Source organism: Lissotriton helveticus, chromosome 12, assembly GCF_964261635.1.
Source record: "Lissotriton helveticus chromosome 12, aLisHel1.1, whole genome shotgun sequence".
Classification (NCBI taxonomy): domain Eukaryota; kingdom Metazoa; phylum Chordata; class Amphibia; order Caudata; family Salamandridae; genus Lissotriton; species Lissotriton helveticus.
In genome coordinates, this window is record NC_136073.1 from 462910802 (window position 1) to 462932397 (window position 21596).

Here is a 21596-nt window from a genome sequence, read left to right on the forward strand (position 1 = left end):
CGCCATTACGTCGTGGAGCGTGGGCTCCTTGATTGGGGATGGCGTCACCGCAGTGTTGTCTTTGTTCATTCTCGGCGAGTCTCCTTTGTCACCTCCCTTGGTCCAGGCGAATTCAGCTAATTGCTCCTGAGGGGCGCTCTTGGAACCTCTGCCTCCAGTAGCCATCCTCCTCTGCGGCATATAGGATTAGTCAGGAGCTCTTGCACCAACAGTTACTGCAGCCTGCTATGTTATCCCACAGATCATCAGGAGCGACAGCTTGCACTCCGGGCTGTCCGCGGCGCTCCAGAGCCCAGTAACGCTTTTCAATAGCCGGTATTACCTTACAATATATCAGCGATATCTGACGGGTGCATTCGTAATCTGTCCACACTGGCGCTTCAGAGCAGGTCGTTCGGTATATTCCAGCAGATGATCAGCTCAACGTCACTGGCGAAGACCCAACAGGGTGTCCCCAATAAATTTCACTCTCCAGGGAATGAGGGACAGGTACTTCCATTCAGTAGACAGTACTGTCATGCAGGAGAGGGCTCCAGAACAAGCGCGAACATCAAATAATCCCACGCTGCTATACTTTGATTCCCTCGCTCTACCAGGGCCTCACCAGTCCTTGCCCCAAACACGAAGAGTGTCCACAGTCCCCTTCACCGCTGCGTCACATACCAGAGAGGTCACCCATCATGATACTTAACGGAAGCACCCCAGTAATGGCACGTGGAAGCAGAAGGGTTTAGATGGCTTCACCAGAGCTCAGGGAGTAGGGGGAGAAGTGCACCTTCACACCAGGGTTTCTGCCATCAATCCACCTCCGGTCTGCTCTGTCAGTAGTCCAGGCACATTCCAGGGACCTCCGCTGCAGTGCCTCAAGCTCCAGTAGGCCATAAACCAGTCCCAGTCAGTACTGCCACCTCTATCTCGCATCCAGGCGGCCCCGGCGCCTACATTGGGGGAGGGGGGGTCCAGTGCGTGATCTATTCCTTGTCGCCCTTCGGAGTCACCCCTCCTCACTCGATGGGTCAGGCTGGCAAGGTCAGTAGGGCGTAGGCGGGGAGGAGGTCCCGTGCGGCGCCCGCCGCATCCCCGGACACTGTAGGTGGGATGTGATTAGTTGTCAATAAGGGGGTGGAGGGAGGGATGGCTCGCAGCACCCCGGCCCCAGGCACTTAGAACGCCGTGCCGAGTATTTGCCGATAGTAGGGCCTGAAGCTGGGGCCTAAATTTGTAGCTTGCCCCGGGGCCGGCCCCACCGCACCTCCGTGTCGGTCCGCAGCACACCTCCGAGGGCGCTCAGCAGTCCTCCGCTACACGTCCTCTGCGCTGTCGGCGACCTGAGCCAGCGGGAGCAGGCAGGTGGGCGAACTCGTAGCAGGTCACATGCTGCGCCGATCGCACCTCCGATCGCCGTCCTGCTCCGACATCGCCATTTTTCGCGGTCCGGCCCCTGGTCTCTTCGGCGATCCGACCCTTTCCGCTTGGGGTCCACGGCCCATCAACCCCTTACTAGAGCTTTGCTGGGGCGCCTGGCAGCAAGGCACGCCGTCTCCGCCGAAATTTATTCAGATCCGTGGGCTGTGTCGTCCTTTAATGCCACGGGTCGATCGGAGCACACCTAGACTGCGGCCATTACTCTCGACCGCTAGACACGCCCCCGATGATCAACTCTTTGTAGGATTTGTTGGGGCTAAGATAGGTGATTCGGTGCAAAAATAAACCATCTCACGATGGACAGTGCTCTGCATAAAGAACTGCTACGCATTGGCAAAGAAACAACCATCTGAGGACTTGCATGCTCATTCTACCAGAGCCAAGCCTGCGACTACTGCTTTAGCTTGTGGAATCCCTGTCCTGGACATCTGCCAGGCAGCAATGTGGCGTCCTTGCCCATGTTCAACTAGCACTACTCCCTGGATGGTCAGCTATGTCATTATGGGCACTTTGCCCATTTGGTAGTGCAGGACTTTTCAGTCTAATCGGTTTACAGACCCACCTCTGAAGAAAAAACTGCTTGGGTATCTATTGTAAGGTAAGGAATCAAATTAATTAGTTACCTTTGGTACAGGTTGTCTGGTAGACTCTGGCTTCTAGCCACAGATTGCTTACCTACCCTCCCATCCTCCTTGCTCTGCTAACTGATTCAGTAAGCACTCCCTTCTGAGGGCCTTAGTAATACACACCAGTGTGTCAATGTTCTTCGTGGCTCCGTTCTTCGTGGCTCCTTAGAAAGTTGCAGTAAGAAACCCGCTCCATCACACTGGGGTAACCCCTATATATGTACTATACGCATCACATCTGGCGCAGCCGATGCGAAGCTGAACAACGCCACCTTTTTGGTGCCTAGGGGTTCTGCTAGAAAATGTTCAGACTAGACTTGACGCCTGTGGAATATTCTAGGGTAAGCAGTCTGCAGCTCGATAGTCTCTAACGGATAAGGCGTTAGCAAAGAGTAACTTGTTCTTGTGGTTGATTGTCCCCAAGCCAATTAAAGTCAGTTCTGTACCCCAAGTGCAGACTGTAAGATTAGGGAGCATCACTTCTTGACCCAGATGTGGGACTAAGCTTTTTGTGTTGGGCAAAAGCTTTGCCTAACATTCTTGGGTGAAAAGCTTTAATTTTAGTATTGGATAAAAACAATCCATTTAAAGCCTGCAGGTTGTTAAGCCAGTATGGTAAGGTCGCTTGTAAATGTGCAGCTGCATTATGAAAATTCATAGGGGCTGATTCACAAAAGCATTTATGTGTATGGGAAGTTGTACCTTGGTAGTATTCTTTTATGTACTCTTACATTCATTCCTTTGTGAATCGGCCCCAAAATGTCCAACCATTTATTAGTACAAATGCAAAGAGGCCACAGTCTTTTCTAATTGTTGTACTTGTAGATGAATACTCCCTGACTATGCTCATTTAATTCTCATGTGGTGTTTTGGGTTCAATTAGCAAAGCCCTTCAAGAGTATAGATCCCAGAGACTCATTACGTAAAGTACTCTATACAAATGCAACCATCCTCTTTATTCTTGTTTGCTCCTCTTAGATTTTGGGATCGAGTACCTAACTGGGAATACCTTAAGACATTCAGAGAATTCCAGGTCCCCTCTACGTTTCGGGATCACTTGATTTTGCTGGAGACAATGGGCCTCTGTTCCTCATGGATAAACTGAGACCTGTTCTCTACAATTTTCTCAGCTCAACTTTATACTCCTCTGTTCGGTGGAAAAGAAAGCAGTACAGCAGTATATGCAGATGTGCATTTCATCTAAGCCATCCTTTCCAGCTGAGAGAAATTATTAACCTCACTGAACAACATTAATTTTATATAGTGACTTTGAGCCTCCAGTTACAAAAATGGCCAAGTATAACCTATATGTATGTTCCCCTTCTAGCTTGGATGATCCCTTTTAACCAATATTAACTCTTCCCATGTACTAGGCTGTTCTGCCTCCTTTTTTTGCCCCATTACTTGGCACCTAATCCCCTGTGCCAGATCTTAATGATATCTTGAAAATTCATGAATTCTCAGAAGTGGAAATGTTTAATTTCCCAGTATGTTTTAATAGTTTTCTTCTAACCTGGAAATTGGTACATCTTGAACAACGCATCTCTTGGGAACTTGACTTCCTTCCTACGTTTCAGTTCTTGGTATGCCTCATCCATCCTTATCTTTACGGACTCCATGTTGCCTAACTCTTTCTGAAAGAGTTCTGTTAGAAAGCCCTGGGGGTGTTCTGCTTCCATTTCTTTTTTCTGTATTCTGCACTCTGCTGCTCTATGCGTTGAGTTTTTTTTAATATGTCCTTACATTTATTCTCAATCAAGTGAACTTGTCATGCTATAATTTTGCATCTATCATGTAGTGTAATTTAAGAGTGCAACATCAGAGGGAGTGAACCATGTCTATGTAATGTTAATAAGGGCTCCTGAGCAGGAGGGACGTCAGTCAGTTGTCTGAGCTGGCGAGACGCACCACACTTCATTTGGCCTTTTCATTGCAGCTTCAGTTAAACAGCATGTACGCACTCATGAATGGAATACCCTCATCTGATGAATTTTTAAAACCCATCAAATACATATCCGTAGATACACAATGCTCGCTTTGCAAGTAATTGACTGCTAAAGTGGTTGAAATGTGAGTAAACTGAATTGTGAGTAAATTGAAATTTTGCACTGTAATAGAACTAGTGCATCATATGAAAGGGCAAACAACACAAGTGTAATAGGAATCGTCAGGGTATGGCTTAATGCAGCTCTCCACCCCTGTTGTTCTAAGTTTAAATCTATTTGCTTGGACAGAGTCGCTTTTATGAGAGGACATTGTGCCCAGAGAAACTTCTGCAACATTGGTAGCTCCAGTGGTCTAGTGCAGATCCCTCCCCTCTTATCTCTGGATCTCTATACCATATACCCCTCTTTAACATTTTTATTGACCTCTGCTGATGGCTCCTCTTCAACCTCCCAGTACTCAGCACTTCCACCTCTTCCTCGGGGGAGACCACCACTGTGACACCAGTGCCTTGTTTCAGCACCTCACTTTGCCACTTAAAAAGCCTAGGAGTTTCCCACCACGTGCTTGTTTGGCCCACATTTTTAGTGTTGTCCCTACTCGGCCTGGATGTGTTCCCTTGCAGCATACAGCAAGCATTTACTCGATACTGAGAAAGAAGTTTGGCCAGTGGCATGACCACGTGGCCCATCTGTGCCTTTGCTCTTCGTGGGCTTTCATTTCTGTCTCTGGTTCTTCTCTGCTTCCACTCTGAACTTTATTGCTGCACTTTCAAGATCTCTTTTGCAGCAGAGTGGGCTCAGCAGCCAACCAATCTGCTCTGACTTGTGTAGATATTTCGGCAATCGAGAACTATTTATTTGGTCTCCTAAATTATATTACTAAATGTAACTTTGTATTTTGGCCTACAATGCTATTGCCCTTTGTATACAAAATGTCTGAAAAATACCATCTCATCCTCCTGCAGCAGCTAAATTATGTTCCCAGTTCTCAGGAAAGGTGATCATCTTAATTAAGCTACTAATTATAGGACGATCACCTTGCTAGATGTTGAGGCAAATTACTTTGTGTGTATTCTCCTAATTGATCTTGATAAATGGGTTAAATCATTTAATTGTGCTCCGTTGTATCGGATAGAGTTTACAGAAAATAAGGATACAATTGAAAACATTGCAACTTTTACCCTGTAGACACGGTGTTCCTTGAAAGATAAGACATAACATGTATACCTCTGTTTTATATACTGTCAAATGGCTTGTAGTTGTGTGGACAGCACTATTCTGTGGCATTGATTCATTGGGGCCTTCCAACAAACTTGTCATAGGCTATCCAGCTGTTGTACTCTAAAAGGCAGTTGATTATGGCCATATGACGGATACAATTTACACCAATGGGGGCTCAGTATGAAAGCATTCTAGCACCTCAACACTTATGTAGCAGATCTGAAAAGAGCAACACATCAGAAGGGCAATCGATCTCCAAAATTGGCTGAAACATTTAAAATTTCCCGATAAGACCAACATCATGGATGAACGTTTTATACCCTGGCCTAGGGGCATTACTACTTATAATATCCAAAGTAAACTAGTTACTAATGCAACAAATCTGCTGTCTTAGTCATGGCTAGAAAGAAACCTAGTAAAGTAAGGTAGTATACTGGCAACACATCGATTTAAAGATTGTCCAGAAATGATTACTTGGGTGTATGGGTGGATGATTCACCTCACATTGCTCACTTAGAAGTGTTAAAAAACTAGGGACACTGATAATACAATTCCTATATGCTTTTGCAGGCAAACTTATATCCTCTTTGATCTGTGGTGCAGCGGTCTTCCACAGGAAGCTAACCCGCAAGGTGAAGACCTTTCAGTTTAAGGCTTTTCATACCATTATGTAGATTGCCACAATCATGTTACACTTGTCTTTTCTGTTGTAGGTAACCTCTTTCATGAATGATATATGTTGGTAATTTAGATATACATTTTGAAATATACAGTGCACATTTATCCATGTCACTATTCATTGAAACATGATAATCCAGTCTGCTTGAATATATTCATGTTCTTTTGTATGAATCGATTCTCTGTTCTTGTGACTGTATAAATAATGAACAGAGTTTAAAGGAAGCTGATAACTTCACTTTATAAACTAAGCGTTTATTGTTTATAAATATAGTTCACAGAATATAAACAAGTGAAAGGGTGTAAATGCCTTTTTTTCTGCGAATTGTTTATTCTGACAGGTTCACAATGATCAAATATATTTTATAAAAAAACAGAGTGTGAAGAGTTGGAGAGGAGATTTTGATCAAAGACTCAAGACAGGCCATATAGAAATGCATTACCTTCCTTTGCTTGAAGGCTACTGAGATGCGCATTTAGTCTCCACTCTATGGACATATTAGTCTGTGTCACGCTGCAGACAAAAATAGCAGATGCTCCTGTTTTATTAAACATTGGCTCTATTGTTCATACGAGCTACAAGGGTGTGAACGATATTCAAAACTCGAATTACGCCATTTCTTTGTGCCAACAGTAGTTTAGTTAGGCAATGAGGGTGAATTTATAAATATTGATCCAAAGAAAGCTTTGATTTTACTAATATGTTACAATATTGTTTGATATGTACACTTTTGGTGAATTTTGATGCTTCTATACTGTTTATTTTCATAATAGTTAATATTCATATTGTATGCTTTTGGATAGGGTTTTGATCTTAAAAATAAACATTTAAAATGTTCTTTGGTTTCTTAGTGTTCTTAAGTGCGGATTTTCCATCATGAAAAAGGGTTTGTGTTCCACTAATTATGCCTGTGGTATCTCAAAGGATTAATTGTTATCTGAAGCATATAATATACTCAAATATTCAGTTGGTTGCAGGGTAGTTGCAGTCAATTGACTTTCTGTCTTGGGTTGGCTCATTAACAAAGTCATCATTGCTAGGGGGGCTGGAAAACCTATTTCCGGGCCATGAAAATAAAAATCCAGAAAACCTATCCTTGTTCACAATTATAGATGAGGCTTGAACGTAATGTGATGAGACAGACTTAGACACTGATGTTTTTATTTTATTCTAGTGTGTTTAAAATTTAGATTGGCAAATGTAAATACTTTAAAATCATTATTATGGAAATTCCTTTAGAGGGCCAATAGTTCCCAATTATTCACACGTTTTTTTCTGAATGAAGCATTAGCTGGTCTTCCTTTTTTCACATGAGTTTGCTGACTTTTACCGAAAGAAACGGGCAAACATGTGTGTATTGACTCCTACACACACACTGTTAGTGTAAATTATTTGTGCCAACCTTTACAAAAGAGAATTAAGAAACAAGTTCATGAACGTTTGTTTTTCATTACAACTTCTTGATGAATTTAAATCAGCTTGGCCAGACTTTAAGGCTCCTGACAACCAATGCTGCTTAAGCAGTAATGACTCGGTGGCCTTGTTGCATATTATTTGTATTTTTCTTAGCTGTATGTTAGAGTGCCGATTATGGCAAAGACTTTTCATCGCTGCCGTTCTGCCATGTTAGGATTAAGGTACATTGTGAATGGTACAGAAGATTTAGAGTGAGAATAGTTCAATTCATGGATATAGCATTCAATTTGTTGGTGGGTCTCAATTTTAAGTGTGTGTTTGATGTTACAAGGTAAAGGTAATATCTTGTACATACTTTTGTGTGTTGACTCTTGTGGTTTTTAACATGTTTTTTAGTTTCTGTAATTTTAGGAACTCTGCCAAATGAGTGTTTGAATGTGTAGCTTTCAATTCATTTGAAATATTTAATTAAACAATGAAGAATATTTACTTACTACAAGAACACATTACAGAATCTTAGGGCAAATTTATATAAAGGGATATTTGAGCAAAATAGGCTTCTCCAGTTGTTGTTTCAGAAGGTAAATGGAGGTGCCCTGCAGCAGCACTTTTTCCTTTTTGTATTCTGTTTTTTTCTAGAGTACAACTTCTACAGAATTGAATGTCATGTCTTGAATGTCATGCTGTCATACTTTGTCAGTTTACATATGCATCACATATTATTAAACCTGTAATTCGTCCATGATTGTTAAGCATTGAAACAACGTAATTTTAACCTTTCCCAAACCAATAATGCCCTCTAATCTTGTGGGTTCCTGTGGATCTCTCGTGGTGTGTTGATGTTCATGTGATGTTTCAGTAAATGGGGTGCGGGCAGTGGCGTAGCTAGATCTACTGCCGCACGGGGTGGACAAGAAGTTTGCTGTCCGGTGCAGGTAGGAATTGACGGACGACTTGTTCTGGGATTCGGGGGAGGGGGGATTGGCATCCGGTGGATGACTTGTTCTCATGGGCAGGGGGATGCTGGTAGTCGACAGCCACGACTTGCTCACCTTCACTGCCCTCAGCTACTCCACTGGGTATAGGAGGGGAAGGGGGGCACTGTTGTCTGTCCCACATCTTGCCATTCCTATTCTGGTGTTCTTGCCACTTCCTGGCCATCACTTCCCTCCCCAAATTCCTGCTTGCTCACGACATCCCGCCTCAAGCAGTTTCAAACTTGCCCATTACTCCCTGCGAGAGGTTTGCCCATAGTTTCTTTCAGAGTTCTCTATAATCTTCAAGGCGCAGTGCCGTCTTTTCTGTTCTTGCCCAGTTCAATACCTTCATTCCCTGCAGCAGCACTTAAAGGACGTTGTATTCACCAAGTTAAGCACCTTTAAGCTGTAGTTTTCGAGGGCCACATCTTTCTTGCTCCATCTAATGTGTGCTTCCTGTGCTCAGTCCTACTCGAGCTACACTGAGTTCAACATTATTTAAATTTCTAAATAAAAATCTAGGTCTGGGGAGGGTCAAGTGTGCAGTCCATCTGCCAGCAGATCAGTTTAAGTCACCTTCCTGAAGGTGTTCAGGGAGGGGGCGCGTCTGATGTCAGTGGGGAGCTCGTTCCAGGTCTTGGGCGCGATGTAAGAGAAGGATCTTCCCCCGCTCTAGCTCTGAGATGTGCGGGGTTTCGGCGGGAGGAGGTTGGTGGAGCGGAGGTTTAGTTTGGGTACGTGGAGGGTGATTCTGTGGTTGAGGTATTGGGGTCCGGTGCTGTGTAGGCATTTGTAGGCATAGGTGAGTATCTTGAAGGGGACGCTTTTCTCGACGGGGAGCCAGCCTTGCGTAGCTGTTGGCTGATGTGTTCGTGTCGGGGGACCCCCGAGGACAAGTCTGGCGGCGGTGTTCTGTATTGTCTGGAGTTTGCAGAGTAGAGACTTGTTGATGCCGGCGTAGAGGGTGTTTCTGTAATCCAGCCTGCTGGTAATGATTGCGTGATGACTGACTTCCTTGCCTCGGGGAGGATCCATTTGAAGGTCTTACGGAGGATGAGGAGGGTTTTGAAGCAGCTGGCAGTGACTGCATTGACCTGTCTGTTCATGGAGAGGGAGGAGTCGATTGTGATGTCGAGGTTCTTGGCGTGGTCCGTGGGGGTCGGCGGGCTACAGAGGGTGGTGGGCCACCAGGTGTTGTTCTATGCCGAAGGGGTGGTTCTGAGGATGAGGACTTCTGTCTTCTCAGAGTTGAGTTTTAGGTAGCTGTTCTCATCCAGGCTGTGACGTCTTGCATTCCTTCCTGGAAGTTGAGTCTGGTGGTGGTGGGGTACTTGGTGAGGGAGAGGATGAGCTGGGTATCGTCTGTGTAGGAGACTATGCTGAGGCCGTGCTTTTGTACGATGGCGGCGAGGGGGGCCATGTGGATGTTGAAGAGGGTTGGGCTGAGTGTTGATTCCTCTATGAAATCTAGATTGTGGGCCTGGGGAAACCATTCTGTTGATAGTTTTCTTAAGTAGCCTGTGTGGTTCTGTGGCTCACTTAGGAAGTCAGCTTAGAATGTTCTTCTTATGTAAAGAAACTGTGTTCATAAAGACTATAAAGAACGCGATGAAAAGTAGTGATAAAAACCTATTGCTGCTTCTCAAAGAAAGTATATCTCTGTGGAACTGATTTGCTATTAAGATGTTTAGGTGGGTTGGAAATCCTCTGATAGTTGTCAGCTTTCAGTTGTCACGTTGTGATCTTAGTTGAATGATGTGGTCCTATCTTAGGCATACACTCTTGGTGTGAGAACGAAGGGATCACTGTTGTGGATATTCCTGAATATAGTGTTTTTTCTTTTTTAGAAAGGTGCTATTTGAAGATTTTCGAACATGGCTGTCCTATATTACTAAAGTTGAACTGGAACAAACTGTTGACCTATCATGTGCACAGTATAAATACACAGGTAGGAAAACCCACTAGTGTTTATGGAAAAAATAATGCATTGTCTGGATCCGCTGTGCCTTCTACTTGAGGAAACATACCTGTAGTCCGTTTAAACTCAAGTTTTTTCAATGCAAAGCATGATCAATATTGTACATTTTTTGTATTTTGTATGCCTTGTAAGGTGTTTGACCATATATTCTCATGCTACCCAGAGTTGACTGGTAAGTTAAACATTTATGGTGTTCAGAACATTATGATCTTAATAACTAATCTCATACTAACATCGACTGTTTTTAACATATTTTGCCTTATCACTCCTTGATAATGTTTACTAACTTGCAAGTACACCTGTAGATATTTTTAGATGTATGTAGAAGAGAGATACATTTCATTAGATTTCCCCCTCCCCCCCAAAGAGAAGGATATTTACATTGAGAAATGGGAGTGATGGCCTTTTTATGTTCTAATATCACACATTAAGTAATTTTGCATAATACAATTAAATTTTTCAAGAAATGTTAATCACCTACTTAATAACTGTATGCAGAATCCACTGCACTAGAGAATTATTTGTATGTTTAGTTCAAATATTTTGCTAGAGTTAATTCATATTTGCAATATTTTAAAAAGAATACATCTATAAAAGTACATTAATATTCTTATGAATTTTTCCGTGATTTATTTTGCATATAGGCTTGAATATTTAAAATAGACTCCAACAACATTAATTTCATATAACCCCCAACAGAATATTAGCAGCCATAAAACTTAGTGTACACACGTTCCTCTCAAGTTATTTTATATAAATAATTATCCACTTTTTAAAAAACAATTCCCAAATAAAGCAGTCTCTGTTTAGGTGTTGCATATCCCGCTGCAATTATATTCTTGCTGAATACCAAACTGGTTATCATTCAAAATTTAAAAAACACATTTGATTGATACAGAACAGCATATTGTGTTTTCTCAAATTCGGGGCACTTGTATTGTGCAGTAAGTAGGCCATGTACCAGAAGGATACACCCTCCTCCACCCTAGAAAAAAGAATAAGAGAATTTTTGGTGCAAATATGGCGTGGCTTCATGTGTTGACCTTCATTATATTGTTCTTTTTAGAGTACATGCAGATCAGTCCTTCTTTGTTAGTGGGTCCATAATTATGTTCCACGGTTTGAGAGTTTTCGTTCAACCTAGTGCCACTACGTTCTTGAACATTAGTTCGATTTTTCCATATAATGAATGTAATTTTAAGTGCTGGCTATTTTTAATGTCATTAAGAAGAAACATCATTGACTGAGGTTGTTTAGCCTTGGAGTAACCCATTGCAAGTTCAAGTGCAATCTATGTCTATATCTATATATATTCAAAACAAAATCTGCGCATCACCTCCTCGCACCACAATACGACACAGCAGTCCAAGGTGAGTTTCTCCAATTTCACTTTATTGCAGATTTGAGGGATATATATATATATATATATATCTATCACACTTGAACTTGATTGTTTTTTTCAGAGATATATATATCTTTGAAAAAATCAAAGGTAAAGTAATGTTCTAGTTAGGTGAACATTTCAGTCACAACATAGTGTTTTAAACATACAAAACCCTTGAATTTCACCAGTTAGTTATTTCAAGTAGCTATGACTCGTGCCATAAGGTGCCTGTAACTCGCACCCTCTTCATGCACTTTTCTCATCAATAATTTCATTGTAAATGTTGCAGTGATTTGATCCGTGGTGTCATAGAAGCTCTCATGAGTGATGTCATATGTGGGGTAATTAGCAGTACATGGTGACGGCGTGAGTTATAGTTACCTTAGTGCACGAGTGTAGTTACTTGGGCTCCCTTCCCAGCCACGTGGCCCAGGACTTAGTCCCGCGGGCCTAGGGAGGCCTCCCTTGCCAGCCCAGGTAGACAAGCTCTGACCAGGCCTCAGGTTAGAGCCTCGGCAGGTCCTGGGGTAGAAGCCCCCAGCCCAGGGCTCCCTTCTCCGGGTTGCTGCAAGGCAATGGACCAAGGAAAGAGTCCCACCTGCTAGGAGAGGCCTCTCCTGCCTGCCAATGTGAAGAAGCTCTAAGTGGCCTGGATCCGGGTCAGAGCTCTGTCAGCCCCCCACACCCTTTGCAGTCCCTTGCCTGAGGCCCAGCTGGCGCACCAGGACCTGGACCTCAGAGTCCCTATCTCTTCCATTTGGTCGCATGCCATGCATTCTTATGGCCCATTCAGATGGCTGGGCAGGACTGGAAGTCCCAATGAGGGTTCATTTGCTTCTTCAAGCTCAGCCAGGGCTCCAAAAGGTCAGCTGCGTTTGCGCCGGCGGTCCCCTTTGTCACTTGGTGTGCATGAATTTCAAGAATGGGGGCATCCTTCATCTGGATTAATAGGGGCAGGGTACTTCGAACCCCTTTGTGGTACAGTTGTTCTCACCCGGGTTCTGCGGGTCCGTGGCTGCCTCCCAGCCCTGTCCGATGGGCCTTTGCTCTAAGTTTGCCTTCCCGGAGAGCAGCCAGGGATGTGAAGCTGATATCCACGTGCAGGGCAGCCTGCCTGGGGAGGGTCTTGCCACCACCATATTCTGATTGATTGGACACACTTGGTCCATTTAGGGATGGACTGCTTGACCAGCCTTAGCTTTTGTTTCAGGCAAAGTGCTTCCATTATCAGACTCGAGGGCCTGCCTTTCATGGTTGCCCTTCCCCCTACCCAGCAGAGCGAAGGCCAAGCAGCCTGGAAGCTTGACCCCCCCCATTCCCCCCACCCCCATTGGTCCGTTCAGAGTGGAAGGGATCAAGTGGCGCCAAGTCCAGGATGCCATCTGGCGATTTTAGTGCCACTGTGTGGCCTCTTCCACCCAACGCCTTTCCGCATCAGCTTAGAATGACCATACTGTGGGATGTCAGTGCTGCTCAGTCCGGCACCCCTGCATCTTGCTCAGGCTGCACCTTGGCCTGCCTCTGTTGTTGAAGATACGGCTGGGCCAGCCAGTGCTAGTGTTACTGCCCTGTACCCCCCCACCCCAAGACCCCTGCAACAAGCTCCTAAGGATCGAGCAGGGGCTGTTGCAGAGTAGCTCTGTTCCATTTGTCCCTCTGCGGTCAAAATCCCAATTGCCTGTCGCAGGATCCCACCCTCGGTCCTGTTGTGGAAGCTTGCTGCCTCCATGGTTTTTTCCACACCTTGGTGGGGGGTTGGCGGGAGACTGGTCTGCCCCAGGCACATCCCGGTGTGTCGGACTATGGGTTGCTCGTGGCTGTCTGGTGTCCCACAGCTGCCCGGGTTCACCGCCTAGGGTGCCGGTTCCCACGCTGGTCCCCTGCAGGCTTTGGTCTCCGATCCAGGAAAGGGTGCACTGTTATGACCTCTTGCAACCCAGGGGCAGGTGCTGACTCCCCCCCACGCTTCAGCATCCAACTACGACCTCGGATCAGATGGGGTGACCCGCTGTATTTAAGCATATTATTAAGTGGAGGAAAATAAACTAATCATGATTTCCTCAGTAACGGCAAGGGAAAAGCCTAGGGCTAAACCCCTCCCTGGTGAAGGGTGCGGGAAATCTGGCATACAGAAGACCGATTCCCTGGCATTGCTGAGGGGGGCCAAGTCCTTCTGATTGAGGCTCATCCAGTGGAATGTGTTAGGCCAGGAGCGGCCCATGGTGCGGCGGGATTGGATCTTCTTGGAGTCTGGTTGCTTGGGAGTGCAGTCCAAAGCAGGTGTAAATCCATCTGGGCTAAATACAGGGCAAGACCTATAGCTAACAAGTTCTTTAAGGGAAAGTTGAAAAGAACTTTGAATAGAGAGTTCAAGAGGACGCGAAAACATCAAGAGGTAAATAGGTAGTGTCTATGCAGTCTGCCAAGAGGATTCAACCGGGTGGGAAGGTCAGTCACCTGGGAGGATGGATCCCCTCCATGTAACTGGCGACTGGGAGCACCCGGCCCGCAGGTTGCATTTCCTCCATGGCGGGGTGCCGCAAGTGGCTCTGGGTCAGCTGGGAAGTCTTCGGGGTGGCAGATGGCTCTCCACTCCAGAGAGAGTATTACAGCCCCCCTGGCAGTAGCTTTGCCGTATACGTGGGGCTTCGGGGATAAAACGCCTTTGTGTCTTCCCCCAGCAACTGCCCCAGGCCTTCTCGGGGTGGGGATTCGGGACATGCCTCCTGCTTCCGGCACAATTGTTGACTTGGGTGGACTGTGCTCAGTGTGCCCCGACCGGGTGCCAGGGGTCTGTGTTGAAGTCGTTTTCCACATAACCCGCCTTGAAACATGGACCAAGGAGTCTAATACGTGTGTGAGTAACTGACCACCTGGCCCATCTTGAAACACCGAGCAAGGAGTGTGATGCATGTTTGAGTTACATGTGTGCAAGTTGGAGGGCGATCCAAATTCTGTGGCGTAATGAAGGTAAGGGCCGGCTGAGGTGGGCTCCTGCCACGCCCACACCTGTTCTGTCTGTGAGGTGGGGCATGAGCATGTGTGATAGGACCAGAAAGTTGGTGAACCATGCCTGGGCAGGGGAAAGCCAGAGGAAACTGATGCAGGTCTGTAGCAGTCCTGATGTGCAAATTGGTCGTCCCACCTGGGTATGGGGCGAAAGACTAATCGAATCATCTAGTAGCTGTTCCCCCTGGAGTATCCCCTCAAGATAGCTGGTATTTGGAAACCCCAGTTTTATCTGGTAAAGCGCATGATTGGAGGTCTTTGGGCTGAAACGATCTCAACATATTCTCAAAACTTTAAATGGGTAAGCCCAGCTCGCTACTGTGGATCCGGTCATAAAAAGAGAGTGCATAATTTGTTTATTTAATTTAAAAAAGTTTTCTATAGCGCGGACATGACCCCGGAGGGTATCAGAGCGCTTTACATAGGTATAGGTAGACAAAGGGAAAATAGGTAGGTGAGAGAAAACATGGAAACAGTGATGCGATAAACAACAGGGGAAGGCAGAGATTGGGGTGGGCAAAGGGAGCTAGCGAAAAGAAGGGCAATATCTGGAACTGCGAGATGAACCAAACGCTGGGTTAAGGCACCCGATACTGATGCGCATCAAACTCCAGAAAAAGTGTTGCTGGATGTAGACAGCAAGATAGTGGCCAAGGAAGTCTGAATCCACTAAAGAGTGTGTAACAACTCAACTGCCGAATCAACTGGCTTTGATAATGAATGGCGTAGGGGCGTAGGAACATAGGGCCATACCCGGCTGTCGCCGAGTGCCTCGAAGGCTAAGCCGTGATGAGTAGGAAGGCTGCTGCGGTGCACACAGTAACCCGGGGCGAGGTGCAGATCTTGGTGGTAGTAGCAAATATTCAAATGAGAACTTTGAAGTTCTAAGTGGAGAAGGATTCCATGTGAAAATGAGTCAGTGGGTCCTCTGAGACGGGCAAGCACTGTTTGGAAGGGACGGACGATTGCCTCGGTTGCCCTTGACCATTTGAAAGGGAGTCCGGTTCGGATCCTCAAACCCAGAGATGGGTGCCCTCGCGGCGTCCAGTGCGGTACCTCAAACTATCCCAGAAAAGCCGACGGGAGCCCCGTGGAGAGATCTCTTTTTATTGGAAAGAGCAGGGCGCCCTGGAATGGGTTTGCGCAAGAGAGGGGCCCATGCCTTGGAAAGTGTTTGTGTTCCTGCGGTGTCCGGTGACTTCTCACTGGTCCTTGGAAATTTGAGGAAGATTGTGTAAATCTTGCGCCAGCCCATACCCATATCCGCAGTAGATCTCCAAGGTGAACAGTCTCTGGCATGTCGGAACAATGTACGTGAAGGAAGTTGGCAAGTCAGATCCATAATTTCTGGATACGGATTGGCTCGAAGGAATGAGTCAGTAGGGCTGGGACATGGATCGGAGACCGGGTGTGTGCTGCAGTTAGATGAGGCGTTGCAAGCCGCTCGGGTGTTCTCAGCGATCAGAGAGCTAGCGAGAAGCTAATTGGGAGTCGAAGGCTCGTGCGGCACTAATGCGGCGCAGGCTACCAGTCTGTCTCAGGAAGGGACTCCCTTCCTGAGACCGACTGGTAGCCCACTCCGCACGAGCCTTGGACTCCCGATTGGCTTCTCACCAGCTCTCTGATCGCTGAGGCCACCCGAGCGACTCGCCAATTCCTCTATATTAAGTTACTCAACCCAATACTCTTGATCCCGAGACCGCCATCACGGCCCTCATTGACCCCCATTTTACTGAGCTTGGAGAGTGCCAGCACTTCGGGGGAGATACTGCTCCCTAAATTGGTCGACTGTGACCGCGCTACTTCGGGGGCACCCTTCTCTCCACCATCACACACCCGGCAAGGGTGCCAGATCATTCATTACTTCCTCTTAACTACTCCTCACAGGCAATTGTTTACAGGCATAACATTGAAGCACCCAATCTTGGCTGGCCGATAATCATCTCAAACTCAATGCTCTGAAAACAGAGTTCCTTCTGATCTCACCTCCAGCGAAGATCTCCACCACTCAAAGTTGGCTCAAACACCTAACTGCACTCAATGTCCAACCCACCATCGTGGATTCAGCAAAATCTCTAGGCATAACCCTCGACACCAATCTCAACATGCAGCAACACATCAACAAGGCAACTAAGGGAGCGAATTTCCAAATCAATACCCTGAGGAAACTTAAACCATTCCTCCCAGCCAATGACTTCCAAACCGCAGTACAAGCACTAGTCATCCCTCGAATAGAATATGGCAGCGTCGCCCTCTGCGGACTCCCGCTAACTACTACCGCACCCCTAAGAGCTTCTCTAAACGCTGCAGCGAGGCTCATAACTGGGTCAAAAAAGCACTCTCATATTTCCCCTGACTTGAAATCCCTGAACTGGCTGCCTTTTGAAGCCAGAATACATCTGAAAATCGCCTGCATGACTCACAAGGCGGTACACCTGAACTCTCCCGGCTACCTCACTCAGAAGTTGACAATCTCTGGCGGCGCTAGAAACACTAGAGGCACAAACAATCTTCTGCTGAAACCACGCAGATTCCGGAAGGAAAAAACATATAAACGCTCCTTCTCAGGAATGGCACCCAGAATCTGGAACTCACTCCCCCCCCCCGAAACTAGGCTCATCTCTTCCACTACTCTCTTTAAGAAAGAAGTAAAAGCTATCCTTATGGCAAAATACACCTGAACTGTTAATTAGGTCTCCTTAAGAATAGGCACCGATCTGTATTACTTGTTTGACCCCGTTGCATATTTGCAATACTTGTATTATTGATTTACTGATTTACATGATTGGCTTTGCCCTCACTTATTTGTACTGTATGCTCCTCTGACTTAATTGTTTTGACTATGTTCCCTCATGTACCCCTTCTGTGTAAAGCGCTCTGATATCTGCAAAGATCTTGTCCGCGCTATATAAAACTTTCAAAATAAAAAAATAAAAAAATAAATGATAATGTCCTGATGATGATCCTGTATTTTCTGTAAGGATCAAAATGCCGTCGACTTGTTGTCCACCCTATACACTTTTACTTAAATCCGAATTTGTGTAATGGTAGCTCTACTGTAAATTGTTTGTGATACCATAATTGTTTTATACAAACAACCGCACTCTGCCTGAGCCTTTCTGTTTTTTTGTTTTGTATGTTATGTGAGCTTGGACGCAGGTTTGTGTCCCACTGTAAATATTTGCTCTGCTGCTCACCCTTATGTTTATTTCATACATTGCATATTGAAATACCCTTCTCCGCCTGGATAGCGGCTAAAATATAGTACTGATTGGGTCTATATTGATTCACTCTATACTTTCTCTCTATGTCTAGGGACCACTGTTTTCCGAAATAGTTTATTACCCAAGGTCCCTGACCGACCACAATTGGGTTCCCGTGTTCTTTTTAAAACAGTTTTGTATATTCGGCATAAGAACAATGTTTGAGGACAGTGAACCACCAAAACATTCTAGTGAAGTGTGTCGTTTTGTTGAGAATTAAGGTATTTGTTGGACTCTGTAACTAAGACTACTATTTGTGCCATTGCAGACACACTTCTGTGTCATGACGATGAACTGGAGGGAAGACGTATAGCCTTCATTCTGTATTTAGTTCCTCCGTGGGAAGAGGCCGATGGTGGCACCTTGGACCTGTACAGTACAGATGGTAGGACATGTTTTTGCAAAATGCATGCAGACTGAATGATATTATCTATCTGTCGATATATATTTTATATAGTGGTTCATACGCACTTAGCCCGTTTCCAAGCAATGTAAATGGAAGAACTGACCGCTGCTTCAATCTTAGAAGCTGGAGACAAGGTAAATATTATGCCTTTTGCATGAACTCCAATCTAGAAGGTGGCTTTTACCACTAAGGTGTGGCACAGCTAGACATGCAATGTAATTGTCCCCGTATTGTGTAAATTATATATGAATGTAGTACACTATGTTGCAGATAAATGTGCATTCACAACCCACAGTAAAAGAACGGACAACCTGGGCAAGATGTGTCTACCTAATTGCAAATTGACTGTTATACATCAAGTGTATTTATAGATTGAACACACACAATGAAAGTTAACACTGGAGGTACAGACCAAAGCTCCCTCGGAAAGCTGGTTGGTGCTCCTACCCTCAAGATTCTGCTCAAATGAGAATGGCTGGAAGTGTCTTAGTTATTGGATATGGTGTATGTGGAGCGCAGCACTCGCGTCTTGGGTAATGTGTGACGCAATTGCGTTTGGCATACCGGTACTCTGCATGAGATGCTATTTCATAAGACACAGCTGTGCCTTGTAGAAGAGATTGGAAATGTAATGCCGCCACACGTTCCTTGACAAATATAACCTAATTGAAACAGATAACATAATCAGATTCTCATATCAATGATGTGTGTAATCATTTGAGGTGACATTGTCCAGAGATGAGAACAGTCAAAGCAGCAATGGGAGTGTTATCACGTGGGAAGTTAATTTTATGTGGTGTTTTGCTAACCCATTTTCCTTTGCTTCTGTCATGTACTGGAAACTTTGTGTACAATTTTAAACCATTTGTTCACCATGTCTTTGTATGCCAGGGAAGGGCATTATTGCCACATAATCCTTCTTCTTTGTTCTGTTTGTGCAATGGCTCTATATTTTACTTTTTCGAGCAGATTTGTGTATAGCTAACTATTATGAATATATGCATTCAACAGAAAAAACATCATCTTACTGGCAACAACTGTACCTTATGTTTGCCCTTTTTCCACACATCACACGACATCTATAGAGGACTAACAAAGTTACCATGGGTTAATATTCCTGAGGAATGTCTTAGACAAACAAAGTCTTTTTGTAATGGGAGAAACATGTAAGCTGAATAAAAAGGCAAAAGTGGTTCTATTCCAGGAACATCTTGTTCTAAATATTGCGATTGAAGGGGATAATAAAATTATATGAGGCATGACTTAGCCACCGAAGATGGCGGCGCCTGCTCATTTCTGAGCTCTGTACTGCTTACCCATTAAGCCAACATAATCTGACATTTTAAACGGCACAAAGCCTAATCAATGCTGTTCACTGGAACACAGACTTCACTGCTGTTCTGCCCGAGGGTTTATTTTGACCCCGGAGGGTTGTGCTTGAGGCAGCTTGTGTCTTCTGGTCAGAGTTTAGGCCATGAGCATTTTTCAGATCTCTGTGGCCTCCTGACCCCCTGGGGATGTGCCGCTTATGACTTTGACTGAGGGACTGAAGGTGCTTTTTGCAGTTTCAGAGTACCTGGTCACCAGCTGACCTGCCGCTGAGTGGGCTTCAGTGTTTGCTGGGGTGCGGGTCTGGTTGTGGCTTGTCCGAAGTCGCATGCTGGATCTGGGAGGCTTTGCCAAAGCTGCTTGTGCCCTCCAGCTAGGTCTGTTGGTGGTGGGTGGGCTCTGGCAGCTCCTGCTCCCTGTGTTTGTTAGCAGCTGACCTGGGCTGTGGTGGTTGTGGCCTGCTACCATGGACCAATAGGCTAAAATGTTGTTTTGCTGGGGAAGAAGTCTGAGGCGTCAGAGAGGCGGTGGAGAGGCCACCGTGTCGACTAACCAGATGGCTCCTCCGTCATGCGCTCCCGCTCTGAACCTAGACGTAGCCAAGGTATTGCGTCGGAGACGCCCCAAACACAATCTGCCACAGAGCCACTGGAGCCTGGTGGCTATTATCCAGGTCCTACTTCCTGGAGAGCCAGGGGGGTCCCACGCTGAGTGAAATAGTTCCATTGAATACAGAGGGTTTTACCTCAGGGAATTCCCCTGCTCCAGCGTCCTCTTTGTGGGGTGTCGCTGGGGGTTGACCCTGGAGCAGGTTTGACTTCCTCCCACTGCAGCCTCGCCCCACACCCCACTACTCCTCCATGGGTAAGGACAAACCTGGCCTGCTAAACAAACCAGTAACAATGGGCAAGTTTACCAAATCCAATACGGGAGTCAGACCTGTCAAAGCCCCACTGGGGCTAGAAAAGGGCCAGACAATGTGACCACAACCATTTTGCAGGCCATACAGAAAACACATTAATCGCTAGACTGAAAGATAGGAGAAGAGCGCCTAGACATGTCCCTTCTCCACCAACGCCTAAGTAATGCAATTGACAGAGTTACAGATGCAGAAGTTAGTTTATCTGGTATAGAAGACACCGTAAATACATAGTCTCCAATGTAGAGTCACTTAACTCCTTAAAGACACCATGGAGCTGAAGTAAATGGTGGAGGATGTGAAGGGCTGCATTAAACTCGATGATGTGTGGGTGATGGGTGTGCCAAAGGGGACAGGAGGACCTCGGCTGACCAACTACATCGCAACATGTTTAAAATCTTGGGTGCCGTGTGTCGGTGTTTATTGTGGTCTAGCGACCTAGTGCTCCTCCAGAACCCTCTTAATCCGCCTCCTCAACTATGTGAACCGTGACTTAATACTGCCAAGTTCAAGACCGAAGAGTACTCTGACACTTGGCATAAGTAAAATCTTGGTCTTTCCAGATTACACCCTAAAGGTCCAGCAACAAAGACAATCATTCCTTGGGTTGAAACAAAAACTGAAAACCATGCAGCTGATCTGCATGGTCCTCTTTCCTCCTCCCAACTGAAGGTATTTCATGGAGGGAAATCATACTTCTTTAACACCAGTTAGAGCACATAGGAAACTGGATTAGCCAGAAGACATTGAAAGTCTGTAACGGTCCCAGCACTCACAAGAATGCCTCTCCCCAGGTTGCCTGGGCCTGGGTGCCTAGAAGTGGGGACACCAGCATGGAAGACTCCGGGCTGGACTTGATGAGTAGGTCTAACTCAAAACTGAGTGGTGCCCCTCCCAAGGGTGGGGACGAAACAATGGAGGAATGAAACCTGGCCAAGTAACCCAAACTACAGAATGTTGCCCTGACTTAGTATCCCATAAACACAACTATATGTGGCGAGCGTGAACCTAATGACTA

At 45.6% G+C, this 21596-nt stretch overlaps 1 protein-coding gene and 1 pseudogene across 1 annotated transcript in view; both read left to right on the forward strand.

Moving 5' to 3' along the window:
* The window catches only part of OGFOD1 (2-oxoglutarate and iron dependent oxygenase domain containing 1), a 214463-nt gene that overhangs the window by 32491 nt on the left and 160376 nt on the right, over positions 1 to 21596 (forward strand). The window contains exons 4-5 of the mRNA XM_078671565.1: positions 10138 to 10238; positions 18193 to 18309. Of these exons, the coding sequence (XP_078527691.1) occupies positions 10138 to 10238; positions 18193 to 18309 (218 nt within the window). The remainder of the gene's footprint in view (positions 1 to 10137; positions 10239 to 18192; positions 18310 to 21596) is intronic.
* Positions 13657 to 15958, forward strand: LOC144801318 (28S ribosomal RNA; annotated as a pseudogene).